This window comes from Gymnoscopelus braueri, assembly GCF_963280865.1.
Source record: "Gymnoscopelus braueri genome assembly, chromosome: 3".
In the NCBI taxonomy this organism is placed as follows: Eukaryota; Metazoa; Chordata; class Actinopteri; order Myctophiformes; family Myctophidae; genus Gymnoscopelus; species Gymnoscopelus braueri.
Window position 1 is genome coordinate 8,051,527 of NC_137612.1, and position 25,498 is coordinate 8,077,024.

Genomic DNA, 25,498 nt, shown 5'->3' on the forward strand with positions numbered 1-25,498 from the left:
AAATAATGGACCTTGATGTGAAAAGGGTTGAAAACCACTGAAGTAGCTGGTCAATAGCAGGATACCCCCCTCCCCCCCACACACAAACACACACACACACACACCCACCACCACCAAATGCTCTGCTGTCTGCTCAATGCATGACAAGCTGCCAACGCGGTAAACCGCATTTCTTTCACTGCAGTACTAAATGTTTATGGGAGCTTTGCATTAATGGTGATAACAGGTCTAACACATTTATTTGAGCTCTATTAACACATTCCCTGCCAGAGGGTTTTTTTTATTTTACTTCCCCCAGTGCCAGTGTTTAAATTTTTAATTTTTAGGAGCCGAGATACAGGATTTTAAAGTAATAAGTTAACCAAGGAGTGAATGGAGCTAGAAATCTTTGGATCGTGATATCTCTGGTTCTGTGTGGATAAATTGAAAAAAAAAAAGACCAAAAAAAAAAAAACGGTTTAACTCGTGGATGGATTGTTTTGGCAGTAAACGGGTGTATTTTTCATCAACGGTTATACTCGTGATTGGCAGGCAAAGTGTTAAACATTGTCTTTGTTATTTTTATCATTTTGTAAAATGGGATAGAGGAAGGTTTGAAAAGAGATGTGGATCTTGGCATGTCAACATATGTAATTAGGCCAACTGATTTCACTTCACCTTCCTAGTGATGTAAACATTCCATTCCTTTCTTGGACACATTTCAAAACCCTTCCAGGCGCCCCTGGAAAGAATGAATTTTTAGGCCAATATTGCTTTTTTGTCAACTATAGAAAAGTAGTGTAATAACTTAATCAAAAATACTAGATGGGTAGATGACGTATTGAGGATAAGAAGAAGAAAGTCCGCACACTGTTCTCAAGCTCCAAAAAAACTTTTTATTTAAGCAACATTTCGAGTCTTTCGACCTTATATTTGCCTGATGAAGACCTAGAAGGTTGAAACGTTGCATAAATAAAAAGTTAGTTTTTTTTAGAGCTTGAGAACCGTGTGCGGACTTTCTTCTTATCCTTGATTCTTCCCTTGATGTCCAGCACCTGGCCTAAATGCAGGCGTGGGATGTGCACACAATTCTCTCTGTAGATGACGTATTGGACATGTTATTTTCTTAAACGCTTGTGAGATAGATTACTATGACGATTATGCCGAGGTCTTTTAATGTCAGCTGAATATATTAACCCATTAAGACCGGGAACGCATCTGTGTCACTTTTAGATTTGTTTGGCTATTCAAAAATAGCAGATATACAAGCTCATAGCGCGGCACCGAGTGCCGCGCTACGAGCTTGTAGATCTGCTATTTTTGAAAAATCTTGAAAAAAAATTACCCACCGGCGAATATGCGAATATACGCAAAATTCGGACTCGTTCCGAATAATTAAAAGACGCTTTTTTCGCTCCGCGAAACTGGTGTGGAAGCTTGCATTGACTTTATAAGGTTTTTAAAAAAAAACGTATTATTCGCATGGAAAAAATCGCCCCGGTGTGTAAGGACCTTTAGGATTTAGATTTTTTTTTAGAATCGCCTCAGGTCTCAATGGGTTAATCTGCAGTAGTGAAATGAAAATGTATGCTAAAACGGAGGTAGATTGTTGCAAAAGGTCCGTTACCTTTTTTTGTTACACTTCATTGCTTTGGCCGTAAGTTCTGGGAATTCTGCCTCATCCAGAATTTGCAAGGGGCTGTGTTTCATACGTGTGCCTCTTGACAGTCTGTGGACATGTCAATGAGCTTATTTTGTATGCATAATTGTGGGTGGTCCTTGACATGAAAACGTTTGAGCACCACTGATATAGCAACATAAATGTTAGGATTTAGAAGACATTTGTAGAATCAGAATCTCAGGTCTAAAATGGGTAACACAGTTTACAGTACATGTCAGTCTTGTCTTGTGTGGTAACACTTGTCTCATGTATTCTTCACATTTTCTTTTTTTAACCCATTGAGACCTGAAGCCGATTCTACATGTCTCCTAAATCTCAACAGTTTTCTGAAAAACTTATGTTTCTATATCAGTGGTGCTCAATCTTTTTCATGTCAAGGACCCCAGAATTATATGTATTTGGCCACGGACCCCCATCAAAATATTTTGTTCCAGGGACCCCCAGAAGCAAAGATTTGAGTTAAAAATGTTCGCTGTAAAAAAATATATATTCAGAAGATTTGCACAAATTTTCACGATTTTTCAAAAATAGCAGATATACAAGCTCATAGCGCGGCACTCTGTGCCGCGCTATGAGCTTGTATATCTGCTATTTTTGAATAGCCTAAAGTGTAAAATAATGCTTTTTAGCTCAAATCTAAAAATGACACAGTTCCAGGTCTTAATGGGTTAAAGATTTATTTTTGGTCTTTTTATGCCTTTATTTAGAGAGGGATAGGGAAAGTAGGCTGACAGGAAATGGGGAGAGAGATGGGGGGGGGGGGGGGGGTGAGGGTGACACGCAGCAAAGGTCGTCTTGAACGGGAGTCGACCCCGCGACACGCTGACTGTCAGGCTGGCATTGCAGCCTATAGGGTGTGCCTGGACCGTCACGCTACGGCCCAGGCTGTCTTCACGTTTTCTTATGCTCTGTTGAACTGCCAGTAGAAGCTCTGCCCCCTTCGCACACACATAGAATGGAAGTGTACGGGAGGTGAATATCTAATTTGAATGTGTGACCACCAGTGGTGGAAAAAGTACTCAAATTCTTTACTTAAGTAAAAGTACCAATACTGCAATATAAAAATACTCTGTTACTAGTGAAAGTCCAGAATTAAAAATTTACTTGAGTAAAAGTACAAAAGTATTGGCATCAAAATGTACTTAAAGTACCAAAAGTAAAAGTACTAAATATTTGAAAATAGCCGATCTACAAGCTCACAACGCGTCGCATCGCGACGCGTTGTGAGCTTGTAGATCTGCTATTTTCAAATAGCCTAGGTATAAAATAGGGCTAAAGTGGTTAATGTATGTTTTATAATATCATAATTTATATCTGCAAAGTAACTAGTAACTGAAGTTTTCAAATAATTGTAGTGGAGTAAAAGTACAATATTTGCCTCCGAGATGTAGTGGAGTAGAAGTAAAAGTATTGGAAATTGGAAATACTCAAGTAAAGTACAAATACCTCAAAATTGTACTTAAGTACAGTACTTAAGTAAATATACTTAGTTACTTTCCACCACTGGTGACCACCAATGGTTTGGGTGGTGGCTGATTTTTAAGCAGGCACCCCTTGTCAGGCACGCCTTGACCTGACCTCTGAGTCAAACTAATTGGGACTCAGGGCTGGCTGGTCAGGGTGTGATGTGCATAGATAGTTCTAATAGATGTCCAACGTAGATCAGGATTAAATCAGCCATCCCCCAGGATTCCCCACACACACACACACACACTTGGTAGAGAGCATGACTCATGTCATGATGACTCATGACAGCATGGTGGTACATGTGCTCTGGCTTGTACAATCATTTTTTTCCCCACGCCGTGATAACTATATTGGAGATTATACCTTAACCCATTCAATCCGGGAACGCATATCTGTCATGTTTAGATTTATTTGGGCTTTTTCAAAAAACAGTTTAGAAGACATTTGTAGAATCCCCCAGAAGCAAAGATTTGAGTTAAAATGTTCGCTTTAAAAATATATATATTCAATTTTTTTTTTTGAATAGCCAAAGAAATCCTAAAATGACACACGGATGTGTGGTCTTAATGGGTTAATGCATGGCATGGCAAGCAGCGGAGTTTGTTATCTCGATGTGCCAGGGAATAAAGAGAGTTTTGAATGGAAGCCATGCTGTCGTCTTGCTCCCTCCTACCAAGCCCTGCTACATACACTGTAGGCTATCAACAGGTGGAAGGGGACCAGGGGGAAGCTGAGCCTTCCAGCTCTCAGTAGAGAGAATGGCGAGGCACTTGGAAAAACCAGCAAGGGATGGAGACAGGCTGAGACTCAAGCAAGCCACTGAGGAGAACAAAAAACTGATGGATTGCCGGATGGGGGATGAATGGATTACAGGAAAGATGAATGAGGACTGAATAGCGTTCTACTGCACTTTTTTACTGGGTCCTCCTCGGCCAAGTCAGGAAGTTTGCCATGTTCTATCTAGGCCATTGGTTCTCAAAGTGAGGTCCGGGGACCTCCAGGGGTCCTTGAGAGAGTTCCAGGGGGTCCCCAGCTAAATGATAAATAGTGAGGAACCAAATGGACCCTTATGGGTCTGTAACTCAGAGAGTGTACAAATGGAACCAAATGAACGGGTCCATATGAACGGGTCCATTTGGTTCCATTTGTACACTCTCTGAGTTAAATGAACATTGATTTTACAATATAAATTGGGGTCACAGAGATAGAAATGCTATTAAATGGGGGTTCTTTCTTAGCCCGCTAATGCGTGTCAAACTGAGGGGGTCCTTGAATTAAAATGGTTGAGAATTATGGGGGGTCCCTGGCATATCTTTTCAAATAGGGGTCCGTGGGCTAATAAGTATCAATGTAGCGGTCCTTGACATGAAAACGTTTTGAGAACCACTGATCTATGCTATCTGCATCTAAGTTGCAATACCAACCCTTGACAGCCCATTCATCTAAACAGAAAAGTCCTATCTGATTGTATTAAACAACGTTAAACTCGCCAAGATTGCAGCTCTACGGAATTCTTGGGTCATCCTCTTTTGTATCTGTCAAGTCTTTGTTATAACGACATTATGATGTCGTGTGATGATGACATCATTACGTGGAATTCTTGGCAAAAACTGTGGTTGAAATCTGAATGGCTGGGTAGGAAAAGAGGGACAGACCGACCGACCGACAAAGCCTCATGTAGGCCGACCCCCTGGGTCTGGCAAAAAATAGACGTGTTATGAGCTGCTTTCTGTCAATACATTCCATGCAGTGATTAGTGTTCAAGTTTGGAAACGCTCCTTGGAAATCACTCAACGGTCCTGCGTACCATCTTAAATCGAAATTGCACGTAATGCAGGAGGCAGCAGGACGTTGCGTTATTGAAAACGAGCGCTTCCAAACTCGAAAACATAGAAAAATAATCGCTGCACAGAATTTATTGACAGAAAGTTGAACGTGGATTTTTTTTTAAAACAAAGACTTGACAGAGACGTAGAGGATGACCCAAGCTTTCCGTACAAGTGCAATATTGGAGAGTTTAAAGTCGTTTGATACGATCAGATTGGACTTTTTGGTTGCTTGCAGCTATATTATATTATGGATGCTAAAACTGATGATCCAAAACCAGGTCAATGGCAAGGCGAACCCTGCAACTCAACATTCTCTCTCTCTGTCTGTCTGTATGTATATATATATATGTATGTATTTATTGCAATACAACATATCGATGCTGTGTTTGACTAGACTAATGCAATATATATATTCTTTTGTTACAGAATATCGATACCATCCTCCGCTGTCCCATTTGCTTCGACTTTCTCAATATCACAATGATGACAAAGTGCTCCCATAACTGTAAGTACAAGTAGTCAGCCATGGTTAATATCCCCTGATTTTTGCAAGGTCTTGATAGTCATGCGTAGGTTTCAATGTTGGTAGCTGAAAACTGTCCCAAGAACTATTATAAGTTTGAAGTATAAAACCTAATCTGGGGAGAGTACTTGCACAACAGGGCGATTTCTGTGCGATGAATTTTACTGTTTGTGTACATCCACATCCGCATTGACAATTTTTATTCAGAATGAGTAAATTCTTTACCTATTGTTTTGATGCAAAATATTTACTGGTGATTTTTGTATCGTTTAATGATCATGTCCCTGGTGTGTAAAGACTAAGCATGTAAGAGTTGGTATTGATCTTTAACTCTTGAGAGTGTAAAATGAAACCATGGTTTCATTTTACGCTCTCAAGAGTTAACTTATTGTTAAACATCTTAACTTAATTTACAAGAAGTCTACACAATTAGAGAATGTAGAAGAATTGTTATTTTGATCAACGTTTGCCTTTTTATCTCTCCTATGGTACCAACATCAATACAGCATGCGGAATTGTGGACAAAATCTTATCCAACGATAACAAAATGTCTTGGGTCTGAGAGGCTAAATCTCATCAAATGGTGGTTCCGTGGCTCAAATGCCGAATAAATAATGGACTTGATATGAAAAGGGTTGAAAACCACTGGCCTAAAGGATTTAATGGAAATCTTGTGTTTGCTTTTTACTTTCCAGTTTGTTCTTTGTGCATCAGAAAATATCTCTCTTACAAGTTGCAGTGTCCAGTGTGCAATTCAGTAAGTATGAATGTTGCATGAAAACACACAAACGGATCCTTATCTTCACTCAGTCCCTCACTTTTGTTCCATTCCGCATTAGCAGTAAATGTTCTATAGGTAAAAGCATTCCTTTTTAAAAATAGAAGCGCATTACAGTTCTTGATTGAGGCCTTTTCTTTCTTTTTTTCCTTTTTTAACCATCTTCTTTTCCCTCTGCTACAGCCAATGACAGAGCAGGATCTACGAAACAACCGGATATTGGATGAATTGATAGTGAACTTTCAAACTGTCAGGTAACAATTTTGACTATTTTAGCAATGATTTAATACTTAACCTATTGAGACCTGGAACGCATCGCATCGGTGTAATTATTTGATTTGAGCTAAAAATAATTATTTTACAATTTGGCTATTCAAAAATAGCAGATATACAAGCTCGTAGCGCGGCACCGAGTGCCGCGCTACGAGCTTGTAGATCTGCTATTTTTGAAAAAATCTTGAAAATTGGTGCAACTCTTTGAATATATATTATTTTAAGGCGAACATTTTAACTCAAATCTTTGCTTTCTGGGTGTCCCTGGAACTAAATATTTTGAGATGGGGGTCCACGGCCAAACACATATCATTTTTGGGGTCTTTGACATGAAAAGGTTTGAGCACCACTGATATAGAAACATATGTTTTTTCAGAATACTGTTGGGATTTAGAAGAAATCTGTAGAATCGGCTTCAGGTCTTAATGGCTTAACAGTGTGATAGCTCAGTGGCATAGCGCTCATAATTGAATAATAATTAATTACTGTCACATAACTGACATTTTAACGACTTAATGACTTGTTTTGTACTTATTCAGAAGATGTGTGGCTGTGTGCCTTCCATTTTGTCAATATTATTATGTTTTTCTTTGTTTTAAGTGGTTTTCTTCCAGGGTTACAGCTTGGGGTTAGCTTGTTTTTGTTTTCTAGACTGGGGGACGGTGTTGTTCACTCTCTCACTGCCAGACTTATTTCTGGCTGGATTTTTCCTCCCCCCTACCTTTTTCAAGTAGTCACAGAATATTTATCTCCAGTATGATTGATCCCCTGATGGTTGCTAAACACAGAGGTTTTCACTGTGTGGTTTCACAAATGTCAACGAGGACATTGCGACCTCGTTGACATTAATTGTCTGCCTTTGAAAATAACATGTCTGGGCCAAAAATACATAGTAAAAAAAATATGTTGAGTGATTTCCAACGAGCACTTCCAAACTTGAACACCAATCACTGCATGGAATGTATTGAGAGAAACACAATAAAAACAGTATAAAGGTAACATTATTAAAACAACACAGAAATAAGTGCAGGTGAGAAAGGAAACCCATATAGGGCTTTATACAAGGTTCTCACCTAAAATAATAAACAAGTAGTAAGTTAAAAATTGTAATCAAACATAAGACACGACAAGTGTGCAGTTGAATGTGTGTCTGTGTGTTGAGTGTGTATGGAGAAGTAGGGCTACATTATATGGTAGAAGCAAGTGGAGAGGCTCGATTCATCAAGCTGGCCCTCAGTCATAGGATAGACTACTCCTATGATATGATGGGATAGGTTTTCGTCCTCGTTTCATTTCCCCAGACGTCCCAGGCACTCAGATTTGCCTTTGCCTTATGAAGCAAGTACACGTTGCTAGTCTATCTGATAAGCTAAGAAGTTAGGGGTGCAACATTTAATATAACTAATCAATTTTGTATATTATAAATGTAATATTATAAAATAGAATTACTCAAATTTGTCGATTTTGGAGGAAAATAAAACCCACAATTAAAAACTCAGATTTGCTAAATTCTTCCAAAACGGCAGAATTACCAGGGTAGCCTGGTTTAACCCATTAAGATCTGGAACGCATCTGTGTCATTTTTTGATTTGAGCTAAAAAAAAGCATTCTTTTACACTTTGGCTATTGAAAAATCTCGGTGCCGCGCCATGAGCTTGAAGATCTGCTATTTTTGAGAAATCGTAAAAATGTGTGCAAATCTTTGCTTCTGGGGGTCCCTGGAACAAAATATTTAGAGATGGGGGTCCTTAGGCATATACATTTGGGGGTGCTTGACATGAAACAGTGTGAGAACCACTGATATAGTATTAGTAACATAAGTTTTTTTTTCCAAAAACAGTTTTTAGAAGACATTCCAAAAACAGACATTTTGTAGAATTGGCCTCAGGTCTTAATGGGTTAACTATAAACCGTCTTTCCTGACTAAATTACCATGACCCTGAGAATCCCAGAGAGGAAACTAATGACACAGATTAGCAGACCATTTCACAGGATGCTATTTTTATTGACCATTATTCCTCAGGAGACTCACCTTAACTTTACGTGTATTGGAGAAACACTTGTCGTCATTATATCTTGATCCACCCGTGGATCCAGGGTCTTATGTAAATCAAATGGGGATTTTATTTTCATCAACCGAGGTCATTCAATGTTCTCTTTATTTGTCTGTGTTTTTTAAGCTTAGGGGCCTACTCTTTCTATACATCTGGATTTTAATGAAAAAGAATGGGTTGTACCCAGAGCTTGTGTAGTGGTTAAAGCAATGCCCTAATATTTAAAATGTGTAGTTGATATTTTCCTTCATTAGACCCTTGTAGCAGTATAGGGGTAAAGAGGTTATGCATTTTTCTTTCAGTTTCCATAACCACTTAATCCCTATATACTTTGTTGACCGCGGTCCCCCAGGGTTTTGTACGTACCCCTATATTTGATGTGTGGGTTCTGGTATTCAAGTGGTACTACTCTATTTGCGCTGATGAGAGCAATGGTCAAACCAATTGGGAGTGAGTCTGCAGTTCTAACTGCAATGGGGAGTTTGTGCCACAGTGCAGGAGCCAGGAGGGAGAATAGTCTTCTATGAAGAAAAATGGCTAGCTGCACATCATATCATCTTGTTGGCCCTTTTAATCCATTAACACATTCCACGCCAGAGTTGAATATCATGATGTACTCACCAGTGCCAGCGATTTATTGTTGTTTTTTTGTTTTTTTCACGTCGCCACAGACCTCGCTAAATGCCTTAAGATCGCGCGTTAAACTGTTTGTAGACACACACAGGGTAGCTGTGTGAGTTGCCCAGAGAAGACCGTTGTCGCGGTTTATGTTAAACAGCGATCAGCGAGGAGAAAAACAACAACCGAGATAATGGAGGATTAGGGGAAGATTTAGAGTGGAAGCGGGTGGGAACGAAAATCTCCGGATACGGATATTTCCGTTTCCGGGTGTGCTACAATGAAATGTGTCGTGGCGATGGAGGCCTACAATGAAATGTGAACCTGCGAGAAAAATAAATAAAAATACCTCTTCGCGTAGATCTACGCGACTGGCACGCTGCGCTGTTATTTAGGTTCGCGTAGATCTACGCGATTGGCACGCAATGTGTTAAGACTGGGAATGCATCTCTGTCATTTTAAGATTTCTTTGGCTATTCAAAAATAGCAGATATGCAAGCTCAGTGCCGCGCTATGAGCTTGTAGATCTACTTTTTTTCTCTCTATATCAAACATTTTTAACTCCGATCTGTGCCTCTGGGGGTCCCTGGAACAACATATTTTGAGATTGGGGGTTCCGCACCCAAATACATATTAATTTGGGGATCCTTGACATGGAAAAGTTGGCGCACCACTGATATAGCAACACACTGTTAGTATTTAAAAAACATTTTTAGACATGTATAACTCTGAGGACCCCCTAGGGGTCCCACAGACACCCTGTTTAAGACCCCTATAATAATCCCCTATCAGAGGAGTTGTCATCTTAATATCGATCTTATCTGTGGCTCAATACCACTCGTAGGCCATGCACGGGTAATGCATTTGTGACCTCTGTTTTATGGAGTTTCCTTATTGATCTTATACTGTATGTTGCTCAATACCTCTCATATACCATACACACACAGGGATAATGCCTTTGTGACCTCTGTTTTATGGAGTTAGTCATCTTATTGATCTTATATGTTCCTCAATACCTCTCATATACCATACACACACGGATAATGCCTTTGTGACCTCTGTTTTATGAGTGGATGTCAGAATCCATGCTTCAATGGAGTTCTGAGCTGTCGTCAAATTAAGGTCTTGTAGTGTGGTCAGTCAGGAGGCTATAATGCTGAGCCTCCCAACCAATCAACACAGTGCTGTCAACACCCAAAGGTCTTCTTTGAAGTCACAGGGTTTCAGATGGTTATCAGTGTTGTTGGGGTGAGAGGTTCATGATGGAGCTGCTCTTCCCCTCCGTGCTTTCATTTCCTGTTCTCTAGTTCTCAGTGGTGGATGTACTCAGATATTTTACTTAAGTAAAAGTAGCAATACCACAACATAAAAATACTCTGTTACAAGTAAAAGGCATGTGTTCAAAATGTTACTTGAGTAAAAATACAAAAGTTTGTGCATCAAAATATACTTAAAGTACCAAAAGTAAAAGTACAAAATGTTTGAAAATAGCAGATCTACAATTTCACAACCCGTCGCGTTGTGAGCTTGTAGATCTGCTATTTTCAAATAGCCTATGAAATAGGGCTGAAGTTGACGATTCATTGCGATTAACAATTGAATTGTGTGTTTGGCAATGAACATTGGGACGTATTAATACAAACTTAATTTCTGTTTGCCTTTTAGGCTTCGTAATAAAAAATTTAACAAGGCAGATATGACCAATAAATAATTAAATATACAAATACATTATTGACATATTTTATAATTTTATACATGTAAAAATAGCAGAAATAGCTGATCTACAAGCATACAATGCATCAAAGTGACGCGTTGTAAGCCTGTAGATCTGCTTTTTTTTTAATATTTGAAAATGTATGAACATTTTTCAACATGGAAACGATTAATCAAATAATTGCGATTAGACGATTATTTAATAATTGTGACAGGCCTAGAAGTGCTGCTTTGGCGCCTGTGGGACCCGTGGATGGGCTGGGGACCACCTGCTGTGTGTCGGGCAGAGAGCTGGCCCTTTGCGAAATTACGCCTGTGTTCAAAGACGTTAACAACTCACATTAAACCTGTTATGGTGCCATATGCTGTTCATACCCCTGAAAGCACACACACCCATCACAGTCATGGTTTTAATTTGTTTTTGTAAAACAGTCTGACAAACCGATGATAATTATGCTTTATAACAACTAATTATTAAATATAAAATAAAAAAATGTTTTAACGCTCTCATCAGTCTTCCATATTCCTTAGCCACCCTCTAAATGTGTGTTGTTTTTGACTGCTATTATTTTATGTAATTGCATGTATGCACATCATATTAATTTTAGTCAGATCATGTAATTTTTTTAGGCTTAGCTCTGACTCCATCTGGAATTGTTAAGGGAAGCCTTTTATGTCCTCTGTGAGTGCAGCGTGGCAAATTGGCAATGCAAAGGAGATGCAAAAACATGACGGTAGTTATTTAACAATACTGCCCTTCTTGATGATAGAAATGGCTCTCCAGAATTCCCATCTCCATTATGTAAATGTTTAGCCTGAAAATTCAGGCAAAGAAGGGAACAACATAATTTCTTATATATATTCTTTTGTCAGATCTTTTTAATGCAAAAAGCAAGAGGATTGTCAAAAGAAGTATATATTAACTTAAGCATTATGAAAGGGCTAAAAAGTCACTGAAAGGCCTGTACCCGCACATTCAACATTATGACAACAGTCTGGCCTTAACACATTCCATGCCAGACGTTAATCTCATAATGTACTCACCAGTGCCAACGTGTTATTGTTGTTTTTTAGTTTTTTTCACGTCGCCATAGATCTTGTTAAAATCCTTAAGATTGAGCTGTTTACATCGGCGAAATCTCACTGAATCTACCAGTGAAAACCACATGTCAAACGGAGCTCCATGGTTGTAGTTAGAGCGGATTACGTTAAACAGTGATATGCGAGGAGAAAAAACTACAGGAAGAGAATTGAGTTTCAGTTTCGTCATTAGAACGAGGGCCGACGTGATCGGCAAAACTGGATCCCAAATAATTCTGTTTCCGGTCTTCAAACCGGAACCGGAAATGGATCAAAAAATTCCGAAAGTGCACCTGGGGGGTGGGTTCGCGTAGATCTACGCGATTGGCACGCTGCGGCTTTAAATAGGTTTGCGTAGATCTACGCGATTGGCATTCAATGTGTTAAATGTCTCAGAGTTTTATTCCGTCTGAATTGGGCTACTCTGATTCTTGGCCCTAGATTGCTTTATTGTACATTGCATTTATTTTTAGTCTTTTGTCATCTAGTAGTGGTGGAGGATGAATTATATTTTTCTTTGAATCTTCATAGACTGGGCCCAAAAGCCATTCATATTCCACAGTGCCTTGCTTGACAGCAACATCAGGGATTCTGCCAGACCAGTTCAGTCTAGGTGCACCACCGAGACCGAATTGGTCAGCACCAAGATTAAACGTCAGACTAAACGTTTAAAAATAAGAGTGGAATTGACCTGTAATATGCTGCTCTTTGAAGAATGGTTAGTTTTAACTGTTGCTACACTTAAACTCACATACAATAAGTGTGAACCCACAGTCATATTGTATATTGTATCACTGTTGAGATATTTGGAATAACTATTGAGGCATGACATTTTGTCCATATTCTGCATGTGTGTGCGCAGGTACATGCATCCCCCTCCAGTAGTACCTAGACTTAGTTTCATACTGCAGGAAACCCTGAACATCCTAGTAGGGCGGCTGTGGCTCAGGAGGTAGAGCAGGTCGTCCCGATATATGGAAAGAGTCAAATGTCTGTCCCATACCCAAAGGCCAAGACCCTGGCTCAATCTCAGACTGGCGTCCCATCTCTCTAACCTCCTGTGTTGGAAAAATAATAGAACGTTTTGTCTTGAAAAAACTTATGCCCACAGTGCTCAACGTGTGTAAAAACCAATATGCATATCTGCCCAAGCACAGTACCACAACAGCCTTAGTCAGAGCAATGCACACCTGGCTCACTGAGACCGACTCTAAACCAACAATGGTCAGAGTACTGTTGGCAGATATGTCAAAAGCGTTTGACAGAACTGACCACGGGACCCTGATGCAAAACATACTGGACTTAGCACTATGCCCATCTCTGACAGCCTGGCTACACAGTTACATCACAGGGAGGAGACAAAGAGTGGCGGCAAATGGGGCCCACAGCCCCTGGATTGAAGTCACATCTGGGGTGCCACAAGGGGGGGTAGTCTCCCCATATGTCTTCCTCCTCTATATGGCCACCCGGGACGCTGTGTTTGAGGACACTCTTGATGTTGGATACGCAGATGACATCGGGCTGTCGAGAGCGATTCCCATATCCAACATCATGTCAGACACATCAATGCGCCTGGAGGCACAAAGGCTGGACGACTGGGCAGAAAAGAACAAAATGATGCTCAATGGGAAAAAGTCGGTTGAACTTAGAATATGTTTCTCACGGAACCCACCACAACCTCCCCCGCTTATGCTGGGGGGACAGGAGGTACCTGTTGTGGAAACGACAAAGTATCTAGGATACCACCTTGACCAAAACCTGACTGGAGATGTGCACATTGAAAATGCAATAAAAACTGCCTCCAAGCGGCTGCACTTTCTCACGGTTATGGCGAGACACGGACTACCTGCAGATGACCTCGTCACCATCTACACCACTCTCATCAGGCCGTGTCTGGAATACAGCTCAGTGCTCCTAGTGGGCTGCTCTAAGAAACAACAGGCAGAGCTAGAGCGAGTCCAGACACGTGCCTGTAAAATCATCAAAAGGAGAGCTGGTAACATCTCACAACCCCTACCATCACTCCAGAGCAGGAGGGAGGAGGCTGCAGTGAAGATGGTCAAGGACATGCACGATGAGCAACACCCTCTGCATGACCTGCTACCTCCAACACGAGGCAGCTGCACTGCCAGGACTTTGAGGAACCAACACAAGCTGGCTGAACCCAAGGCCAAGACCAACAGGCTGACCAATTCAACAGTGCACACTGCAGTCAGGCTATATAATGACACTATTTAGCTGCAAAAAAAAACAAACACAGTATGGCCACCTGAACTGCATACATGACCATGCTCTGCTGCCCTGAAAATGTTTTAACCTGTACAATTTTGTGTTTTTAATCTATTTTTATTATTATTATTATTATTATTATTATTATCATGCATCAAATGTAAAGTTCTGCAGTTTTTTCAGTGGGGCCTTGGCTCCACTGCAAGCATGAATTAATAAAGTCAAAGTCAAAGTCATGATCCGTGGGTCGGCGGTTTGAATCCCTGCTCCTCCTGTCCACATGTCATAGTGTCCCTGGGCAAGACACTGAACCCTACATTGCCTCTAATGAGTCGGTCGGCGCTGGCTTGCCACCATTGGTGTGTGAACATGGGAAGTGAGGACGCTGGCGTCGACTGTTCGCCGCTTTACCTCCCAATGTATGAATGAATGAACCATTGTTGAGCACTTGGAAAAGCGCTATAAAAATGGAATTTATTATTATTATTAGTAGTACAATTCCACATGTACTGAAGGGACCTGGCTTTGCCTCAATTGCCTGTGGACGTCCAGGTGGGTGATGCCCTTGTAACATCATATTTTAGGGCTATATTGTCCATCTGGTGTTGAAGCCATTGGGAGATTTAGTTTTTTTTGTGCCCAAAAAATAAAATGCCCCAGTCCTCACAGAACATTGGCAGAGTTGGTCTAGACATTGACGATGAAAGCCAACAGTGGCGAATGGGGATGGCAAATTGACTTGGGACAGGTATAGCGGGGGAGTTGTATGCAGCCCATTTAAAACTTGAACATCATGTTGAGGACAATTCTATTGATTTGGGTTCTGTTTGTCCTCCTGTCTGATTGTTTTAACACAATCCAATCATGATGTGTTTCGCATGGATAACTCCTGATATGTCTATTCAATTTAGACTACGAAAACACTTTGAATTAGCTCCACACCATCCACTGTGGTGGTGATGAATACAAGATTAACTTCTCCAGGCAAGCCTTAAGCTCCTTACACACCGGGGGCGATTTTTTTCATGCGAATAATACGTTTTTTTTAAAAGCCTTATAAATGCAAGCTTCCATGGAGCGAAAAAGCGAAGCGAAAAAGCGTCTTTTAATTATTCGGAACAAGTCCGAATTTTGCGTATATTCGCATAATCGCCGGTGTGTAATGACCTTAAGACCTGTCACAATTATTACTTAACTCTCTCACTCCCAGACTTATTTCTGGCCGCGTTTGCCCACTGCCAGCGATTTTTTTTGATTTTCTTACCTTTTTCAAGTAGTCACAGAATATTTATCTCCATTATAATCGATCCCCTGATGATTGCTAATCACTGAGGGTTATACTGTGTGGTTTCACAAATGTCAACGAGGTCATCGCGACCTCATTGACATTAATTGTCTGCCTTTGAAAATAGCATGTCTGGGCCAAAAATACAGTAAAAAAAAAAGTACACAGGAGCCGAGATACAGCCTTTTTAAGTAATAAGTTAAACAAGAAGTGAATGGAGCAGCAAATCTTCGGATAACGATATCTTGGGTTCTGAACATTTTTTCCCCAAAAAATAAATAAATAATAATATATATATATATATATATTTTTTTTTTTTAAACTCGTGATAACTCATTCTTGGCACTCAGGGCATTCAGAAAAATACTCGTGATAACTCGTTCTTGGCACTCAGAGAGTTAATCGCCTAATCGCAATTATTTCATAATTGTCTAATCACAATTATTTGAGATAATCGTAATTATTTTTGCATAATCGTCAAAATCGTTTCCATGTGGAAAAATAAATGTCTAAATATTAAAAAAAAGCAGTAATAGCAGATCTACAAGCTTACAACGCTTCACTTCGTGATGATTAAATATGTCAGTAATTTCTTTGTATATTCAAGATACTTGTCATATCTGCCCTGTGCAATATTTGATTATGAAGCCTAAAAACGAAACTAAAATTTTAAGTTGTACTCATATGTTTCATATGTTCCAATGCCAAACACACAATTGAATTGTTGACAAAGACCAGTCTTCATTTTAAATGTAATCTATCTATACATTACAGAAATCTGTCCTTCGCGTAATTCGAGAACCGTTTTGACTTCAAACATTTCCGTGTGTTCTGCCGAGGACCCAAGGAAGTGAGGTGCCCGGTGTTAACTCTGTTGGATCGGCGGTTCTCTAAAATACTATATCAATTAATCCGCAAATCCCCATGTTATGCTCGGATCAGTGGTTGGGATCCTCATATATGGGCATAAAATATATGGGTAGTTTTTATTTATTTATTTTTATCCCACGATTTTGTAACCCTATCTTTCACCCAGTGCCAATGCCTCACAGCTTGTAATCCTGGGCGCTACTCTCCCTCTGCCAGCCTCTGGAGAGCCCCGAACTGAGCTCATGCTGACCAGGGGGAGGCAGTATAGAGACCAGGATTAAGGCATGTTTTAGTGAGGGTACCTACCCTAGGAGACACGGGGAGAACATGCAAACTCCACACAGAAAGGCCCTTTTCCAATATATGGGTAGTTAACTTTTCCCAATAAAGATTTCCAGATTTATTTATTTTTGCATTTGAAGACGGTGTGCTAAACTTTTTTTTGCTACGCTTATGGCCCTAGTTTTGTATTCTCTTGTGCACCTTTGGCTCTGTAGGTGTGCAAAAGGCTTGTTTTTCTGTTTGTAAAGGGAAATGTCTCAGGCCTCCCTCACACAGTTAAAACACTCGTTTTATGGCTGCCTAATTGCCTTACGTGAAGCACAAGGCCATTTCAATTCATTTCCCTATGGAAGTCACATGGTTTGATAAAGCTCACTTGCCTTAGGGGAGGGAGGTAAAGCCAGAGATCGGGAAGCAAGTCAGCTTTATCAAACCATGCGACTTCCATAGGGAATGAATTGAACCGGCCTTATGCCTCACGTAATCAGAATCAGAATCAGAATCAGTTTTATTGTCACATCACAGGTTTACAAGGTAAAACAGTGGGTGAAATTCTTTTTTGTACATCGTTCCCATCGCAACGTTAGTTTCCATAGAAAGAAGAGGGGGGGGGAGAAGAAGAGGGTGGGGGGTAAGTGGGAAGGAGATCAAAACAAGAGAGCAACAGAAGGCCAGACAAGTTATCTACATATTTACAAATTACCTGAGATAATAAAGACTAAAAAAAAAACTAAACTAAGGTGCCTGAGCATAGCAGCAATGTATTGTATACTGTGCATGTTATACTTATACTGTGCATGATAGACAATGGACGTTAAGGTGCTTAGAGGAAAAGGAGCACAATAAAAAAGACCAAAAAAAGTCAGTGCGTTATACAAGGGATTAAGGTGCAAAAAGGTCAGTGCGTGTCCACCTAGAGTGGACCGACCCTAGTATAATCCGCAGGTAGCTCCATGAGGGAGTGCAACAAAAAGTCATTTGTACCTGGTGTAGTCCACAGGTGTGTCCGAGGGGGGGCTAAAGTCCAAGTCATTGTCCCTGGTATAATCCACAGGTGTGTTCAGGAAGAGCCAGAAAAAGTCTGCGCTGCCTGTTGTCAGGCTGCTGAACAAGGCCTATGCCCAGGGGTGCACATAACTGGTGCGCAGGTGCGCGTGCGCAGGTGCGCATGCGCACCCAAAATAAATAATGCGCACCACATCAGACGACGCGAGGCGCTTTTGCGTACCAACAGCTGGGACAGGAATTTCCAAGCTTTTATTTTTTAGCAAAACTAAAAAATAAAAGCCTGGAGATCGAGGCTAGGAATTTACTTCCTGAAGCCACACTCACACAATCACGCTAAAGCACGTGTCGGCCCCATGTACAGCCATAGGCGCAGGGGGACGCATGCTGTGATTGTGTGAGCCTCGCATCCTGACACACAGACAGGCTGCGACTCGCAGCCCGCTGCGCGCAGCGGCTGTTAGAGGCACTCGTCACCGATGATGAACGTACCGTAATGGTGCAAAATATGCCGTGAACGTCCCAAATTTGGCGGATAAAAGCCCCTCCTCGATGTGTACTCCGAGGAACTTGAACTCGCTGACCCTTTCCACTGCAGCACCGTCGATGAGGATGGGCGCATGGTCTCTCCGCGGCCTCCTGAAGTCCACGATCAGTTCTTTGGTCTTGTCGACGTTAAGAGAGAGGTTGTTCTCTCGGCACCAGCGTGCTAGTGATTTGATCTCCTCTCTGTAGTCAGACTCGTCGTTGTTGACGATTCGGCCTATCACTGTCGTGTCGTCCGCGTACTTTATGATGGTGTTGGAGACATGTGTGGCTATGCAGTCATACGTGTACAGGGAGTAGAGGAGAGGGCTCAGCACGCATCCCTGGGGTGCTCCGGTGTTGAGGGTCAGGGGGTCGGATGTGATGCTGCCCATTCTCACCACCTGATGTCGGTTGGACAAGAAGTCCTGTATCCCTTAAGGCATAAGGCAGTGACAAAACGCTTGTTTTAAGTGTGTGAGGGAGGCCCCAGAGGACTAATAGGTTTTGTTTTATGTAACAACAAAATGAACTGCAACACACATGCCCTTTCCCCCCCCTCTCTGTATTGCCACACTGCATTATTTCAGGAGGGGGATCCATGCAGGTATGTGTGTGTGCAGATCTGTTCTAATGGGGAGGATGAGGACAAATAAAAAGTTTTCAATATGGAAAGCGGAGCATTGCACACCTCATTGATTCCGTTTTATGGCCCAGTAATGGCCCTGCTGCAATTTGTTTGCTTTCCACCATCTCCAAGATTGTGGCCAACTGCTCTGTTCTTTCTCGCTTAGCAGTTAAGTGCAAGATAATTGAACACGTAGTTTACGTCAAAGAGCTCACATTACTGTCGGCAGCATTTATTGCCAGATTCCTTCCTCTGGTCCAGCAGAGAGAGAGAGAGAGAGAGAGAGTGTGTGTGTGTGTGTGTGTGTGTGTGTGTGTGTGTGTGTGTGTGTGTGTGTGTGTGTGTGTGTGTGTGTGTGTGTGTGTGTGTGTGTGTGTGTGTGTGTGTGTGTGTGTGTGTGTGTGTGTGTGTGTGTGTGTGTGTGTGTGTGTGTGTGTGTGTCTCTGTCTGTCTGTCTGTCTGTCTGTCTGTCTGTGATACATCGTACACATACAGTACGTATATTATAAATACATTTGTGTCATGTGGCTTTTAACCCATTAAGACCTGGAACGCATCTGTGTCATTTTTTTATTTGAGCTAAAAAGCAATTTTTTTTTGGGCTATTCAAAAAGAGCAGATCTACAAGCTCATAGTGCCGTGCTACGAGCTTGTATATCTGCTATTGTTTTTAAATCTTGAAAATGTGAGCAAATCTTTGAATACATATTATTTTAAAGCGAACATTTTTAACTCAAATCTTTGCTTCTGGGGGGTCCCTGGAACAACATATTTTGCGATGGGGGTCCGCGGCCAAAATACATATCATTTTGGGGGTCCTTGACATGGAAAATTCGGGATTTAGAAGACTTTTGTAGAATCGGCTTCAGGTCTTCTTAATAATGGGTAAATTAGATTATTTGTATATTTTTTACACTACAGTATGTGTGTGAATCTGTGTGAGTGAAAGGCAGATAATATCAGTGAATGGGTGCCAGCTGGGTGCATTTCAGCTTTGAAAATGGTTGTGGAAGATTCTTTTTGTCTGGAATCTCTACACACACACACACACGCTCTAACAAATGATTTTCCTGTTTTTATCTTCATCTTCCAGGCAGCAGTTGTCCAAAGCCAGTTCTTACACCCCGCCGCTGTCCCCTGACACTCCGGCATCGGCCGTCAAATGCAGAACCCCCAGTCAGAGGGACCAGGCCCCCAAGAAGGACGGTTCCATTCGGAGTCACTTCTTCTCCAAGGGGCCCAAAACCCCTGGTAACACTGGAAACATGCAGCAGGCTTCTTCTCCTCCTGCTCCTCCCTCTGTTCCGCGAGGCAAAAAGAAACCGCACACCCAAATCCCAAGTAATGGTGGAGACCTACATGAACCGACCGCTCCACCCGCTCTCGCCGTGGAGGAGCCGATGGAGGCAGAGGAGGCCGTACGCGAACCTCCAAACCTGATCCCTGTTAAGCTGGAGAAGGTGGACCCGATCTCAGCCCCACAACCATCCAAGGCTGAGAGTGAGACCTCCTCTCCATCAGGAGACAAAAAGCCAGTGATGAAAGGTGAATGTGTGCTACCAAGACAGGAGGGCGACATCCGCCCACATAAAAAAAAAAGCTAGAATGAATAAATGAAACATTTGTTTGTGTTACATATTAAACTGCAATGTATTAACCCATTGAGGCCTGAGGTTCCGATTCTGCAAAATGTCATCTACTGTAAATCCTAACGGTTTTCTGAAAAACGTATGTTTCTATATCAGTGGTTTTCAAACTTTTTCATGTCAAGGACCCCCAAAATGATATGAATTTGGCCGCGGACCCCCATCTCAAAATATTGTGTTCCAGGGACCCCCAGAAGCAAAGATTTCAGTTAATGTTTTCTTTAAAAGAATATATATATTCAAAGATTTGCACACATTTTCACGATTTAAAAAAAATCTACAAGATCTACAAGCTCATAGCGCGGCACTCGGTGCCACGCTATGAGCTTGTAGATCTTCTATTTTTGAATAGCCAAAGTGTAAAATAACTAGAAGTTCTGCCCGCTACGCGGGCAGAATTCTAGTACCCCCCCGCCAAAGTAAATGTCGTTTGGGGGTACAAAATCATGGGATAAAAAAAACAAAAACACAGAGGGTGACCCCCCCCCCCCCCCCCCCCTTGGGGGTCCCTGGAGACCCTGGGGTCTCCAGGCCGTGACCTACAGACACGGCGAAGGAAAACTGTGAAGCCACCCACAGCCACGCATGCAAGATGTTGCACATGAACTCAGCAGCCGCACTGAGGCGCTCCAACACAAACACTCTGACATTAAGCTTCACACAACAAACATCAGCAGCAAACATTCACCACAATGACAAACAAATTACGTCCGCGCAAAAATAAGCGAGGGCTCGCTTATTTTGTCTTTCCCTCCCTCCCTCTCTTCCTCTCTCTCTCTCTCTCTCCCTCTCTGTCTCTCTGTCTCTGCGTCAGCGAAAATTATGTCTCGCTGTTTGGCTGACTATTCTCTCTCTCCCACCCTCCCTCTCTCGCCCTGTGTGTGTGTGTGTGTGTGTGTGTGTGGTGGGGGTGGGGCGGGGGGGACAGCCATGACGCAACGGGACTTTTGAGATGGCTATTGGCAAAATAGGTTGACTTATTCGGATACATGCGTGTGAGTGTTCGCCCCCTGCCGGTTCTCTGAATTTTTTTTTAAAAATAGGCTCTGTCATGATTAATTGACCACACATATGAAGTGAAACAACTAAATTCTATCCAAACGATATGTTATAAGTGAATTCCGTGCCTCAAAGCAGAAGTTTGAGAGAGTTTAATAAGCGAAAATAAGAAGTGAAGGCACTCGCACAACCAACAATGGCTGCCGTTCGTCTTTTTTCAGGCTGCGAACTCGCCACCTGATTGGCCAACTTTTGCTGTCAATCACAGAACGATGAGCGACGTTGCCATGTCCAGGTTTTGTAAGCGTGAAGTGGGTGTAAATTGGTTAGAGAAAGTGCGTCGACGCATGCGCAGTGCGCAGCTTTGTGTTTTTTCATGAAGCTGGTTGCTTGTTGCTCGCGCACGATCTGGCAACAGCGGTGCAATGTTTATTTTTTTCCCTTTTTCCCGTTTTGCCCTGACTTTCAGCCAGTCTCCCAATTGTATGTTAGATGCTTTTTAGCTCAAATCAAAATGTGACACACATGCGTTCCAGGTCTTAACTCTCTCAGTGCCAATGAAATTAAAAAAAAAATCATACTGTGCCAGCAATTGTTTTTTTTTTTTCAAAGTAAAGAAAAAGTGCTTATGAACCGAGATACAGCCTATTTCAGTTATAAGTTAAACAAGGAGTGGATGGAGCTGCAAATCTTCAGATAATGATATCTTGAGTTCTGAACATTTTTTTCAAAAAATAACTCGTTCTGGCACTGAGGGCATTCAGAAAAAACTCGGGATAACTCGTGGCTTGGCACTGAGAGAGTTAATGGGTTAAAATTAAAAGCTAGAGTGAATAAATGAAACATTTGTTTTATGTTACATATTAAACTGCAATTTATTAATCTGGGTGAGAGGGGACGCTGTGGGCGCTGGGGGCATGTCCTTTCCTCCGCGTCATCAGTGCCCATACTGAGTGGTGGGGTTGGCGAAAGGGCCTTTGCAGGAGTTTGCATGTTTTCCCGTGTCTCCTAGGGTAGGTACCCTCTAGTGATGAGCGGGCCGACCCGTAACCCGCGGGCAGTGGTGGAAAGTAACTAAGTACATTTACTTAAGTACTGTACTTAAGTACAATTTTGAGGTATTTGTACTTTACTTGAGTATTTCCAATTTCCATTACTTTTACTTCTACTCCACTACATCTCAGAGGCAAATATTGGACTTTTACTCCACTACATTTACTTGAAAACTTTAGTTACTAGTTACTTTTCAGATGTAAATTATGATATAATGAAACATACATTAACCACTTTAGCCCTATTTTATACCTAGGCTATTTGAAAATAGCAGATCTACAAGCTCACAACGCGTCGCTTGTAGATCGGCTATTTTCAAATATTTAGTACTTTTACTTTTGATACTTTAAGTACATTTTGATGCCAATACTTTTGTACTTTTACTCAAGTACATTTTTTATTCTGGACTTTTACTTGTAACAGAGTATTTTTATATTGCAGTATTGGTACTTTTACTTAAGTAAAGAATTTGAGTACTTTTTCCACCACTGCCCGCGGGTCAACCCGCGGCGCGGTAGGTCGAGTCAGGATTTCAGAGGCAATTATGCGGGCTGCGGGTGAGCGGGTCAGCCGCTCTCACACGCAAAAAAACAAACAAAACTATTTTGAACAACATGCTTGTTTATTTAGCCCATGACAATGTTGTGCTACTGTAGACATTTTAAGCGACTTTGGGTACTTAAAAAGAGCGCTATATAAATCTGAGCTATTATGATGATGATTATCTTTTTTTTTCCCACCGCGGGTCGCGGGGCGGGTTGAGCCATAGATTTATATATGGGTTCGCGGGGCGGGTTGAGGCGGGTTGGGTTCCGGGGCGGGGCGGGGCGGGTCATGAAAAAACCCGACCCGCACATCACTAGTACCCTCACAAAAAACATGCAGTAATCCTGGTCTCTATACTGCCTCCCCCTGGTCAGCCGGGGCGCCTGATGGAGGGGAAAGGAACTGGTTGGAATAACGTGTTCCTTCCACTCGCTACGTCCTACCGGGGGAAACTCCCCCCTGTCAGGTGATAAGAAGCGGCCTGCTCACTCCTCCATGCATAGAAGGAAGCATGAGCTCAGTTCGGGGCTCTCCCCAGGCTGGCAGAGGGAGAGTAGCGCCCAGGATTACAGCTTGGCACCTGTCAGTGGAAACACAGAAATGTGTGTGGTGGAAATAATCGGCAAAATGACTAAATTGGGGGAGAAAAAAGTGGTAAAGAAAAATTGGCTCCAAAAATGATAATGATCTCAATGGAAGAGTAGCGCGACCACCTCAAACCACTGTAGATGTGCTGGTTGTACTGCATTAACATACTCATACAGATTTCATTAAAAGAATGTTTTATTCATTCAAATCAGTCCTGGATGATTTACATTTGACATTTTAAACCATTAAGACCGGGAACGCATCTGGGTGTGTCATTTTTAGATTTCTTTACCTCTTCAAAAATGACAGCTATACAAGCTCATAGCTTGGCTATGAGCTTGTAGATATGCTATTTTTTGAAAATTCGGGAAAATCTTTGAATATATATATATCGTATTTTCCTCACTATAAGGTGCGCCTTATAGTGCGGATGCGCCTTATAATCCGATGCGCCTTATATATGTATCAATATTGGTTCCCTTGGTTTCCGCACTATAAGCCGCACCGTCAGTGCGCCTTATAGTGCGGATGCGCCTTATAATGCAGTGCGCCCTATATATGAAAATAATACATTTATTGAAGGTGCGCCTTATACTCAGATGCGCCTTATAGTGCGGAAAATACGGTATATATATATATATATATATATATATATATATAAAGCAAACATTTTTACTCAAATCTTAGCTTCTGGGGGTCCCTGGAACAAAACATTTTGAGATGGGGTCTGCCGGGCAAATACATATCTCAATTTTTTTTCTGTTTTCCAAGGACCCCCCCCCCCCCAGAAGCAAAGTTCGCTTTAAGACATACATATTCAAAGATTTGCACACATTTTCACGATTTTTCAAAAAGAATAACAGATCTACAAGCTCATAGCGTGGCTATTTTTGAATTATTGGCTATTTTTTAATAGCCAAAAGAAATCTAAAATGACACAGATGCGATGCGTTCCCAGTCTTAAAGCGTTAATAAGTGCTGTTGAGTGGTTGGGGGGGAGGGGGGGGGGGGTGAGCGCTGTGTGAGGGGATGCACAGCACCAACGCTGATTTAGAACATTCTTATACAAGAGCTCTAATTTATTATATTTATCTCCCAACTTTGGTCTTATCCTTTTTTTTCCAGTGGAGTGCCCTGTGTGTTCTGTAGCCATCTCTTCAACCTTCATCAACAAGCACTTGGACACTTGCCTGACCAGCGGACTGAAGAAGGAGGGCTTAAGGAGGTATTGAAAAGGAAGCACTTAAACTTAGTTAGGCATTAGCAGACACTAATGTAAGATCAGAGTTGGTGGCATGAACCCTAGTCAACAAACCACAGGGTAAATGGGTCAAGCAATTAAGAGTGCATTAAGGAAATAATCTACAATCTCACATCTACAAACTCACGCGAGCTTGTAGATCAGCTATTTTCAAATGGTCGAAATACATATACGGCTGAAGTGGCTAGTGTGTCTTGTGATAATAATCAAAGTCTGCAAAGTAACTAGTAACTAAAGTTTTCAAATAATTGTAGTGAAGTAAAAGTACAATATTTGCCTCTGAGATGTAGTGAAGTAAAAGTATTGACATTTGGAAATACTATATACCTCAACATTTTACTTAAGTACAGTACTTAAGTTAATGTACTTTACACCTCTGGAGAGTTGAGTATGCAGTCCTGACTAAGGTGTGAAGGTCATTCCACATCTTGGGAGCCAGGAGGGAGAAGAGTTTAGGTCACTTGGGGTGATGGCCAGGGCTAGCCACGTGTGGCCAGACTACAGATTAGTCTGGAACCAGGCTAGGCCAGGGTGTCGTAGGGAAGGGAAGGGTGGAACATGATGTGAAGGTGAGAGGGTGCCACGA

General features: G+C 41.6%; 1 protein-coding gene across 1 annotated transcript in view; it reads left to right on the forward strand.

The window, feature by feature from the left end:
• The window catches only part of rad18 (RAD18 E3 ubiquitin protein ligase), a gene marked incomplete at its 3' end in the record, with an annotated part of 93,689 nt that overhangs the window by 10,478 nt on the left and 57,713 nt on the right, over positions 1-25,498 (forward strand). The window contains exons 2-6 of the mRNA XM_080424263.1: positions 5,383-5,461; positions 6,175-6,236; positions 6,441-6,511; positions 19,913-20,364; positions 24,777-24,876. Coding sequence (XP_080280389.1) covers positions 5,383-5,461; positions 6,175-6,236; positions 6,441-6,511; positions 19,913-20,364; positions 24,777-24,876 — 764 coding nt within the window. The remainder of the gene's footprint in view (positions 1-5,382; positions 5,462-6,174; positions 6,237-6,440; positions 6,512-19,912; positions 20,365-24,776; positions 24,877-25,498) is intronic.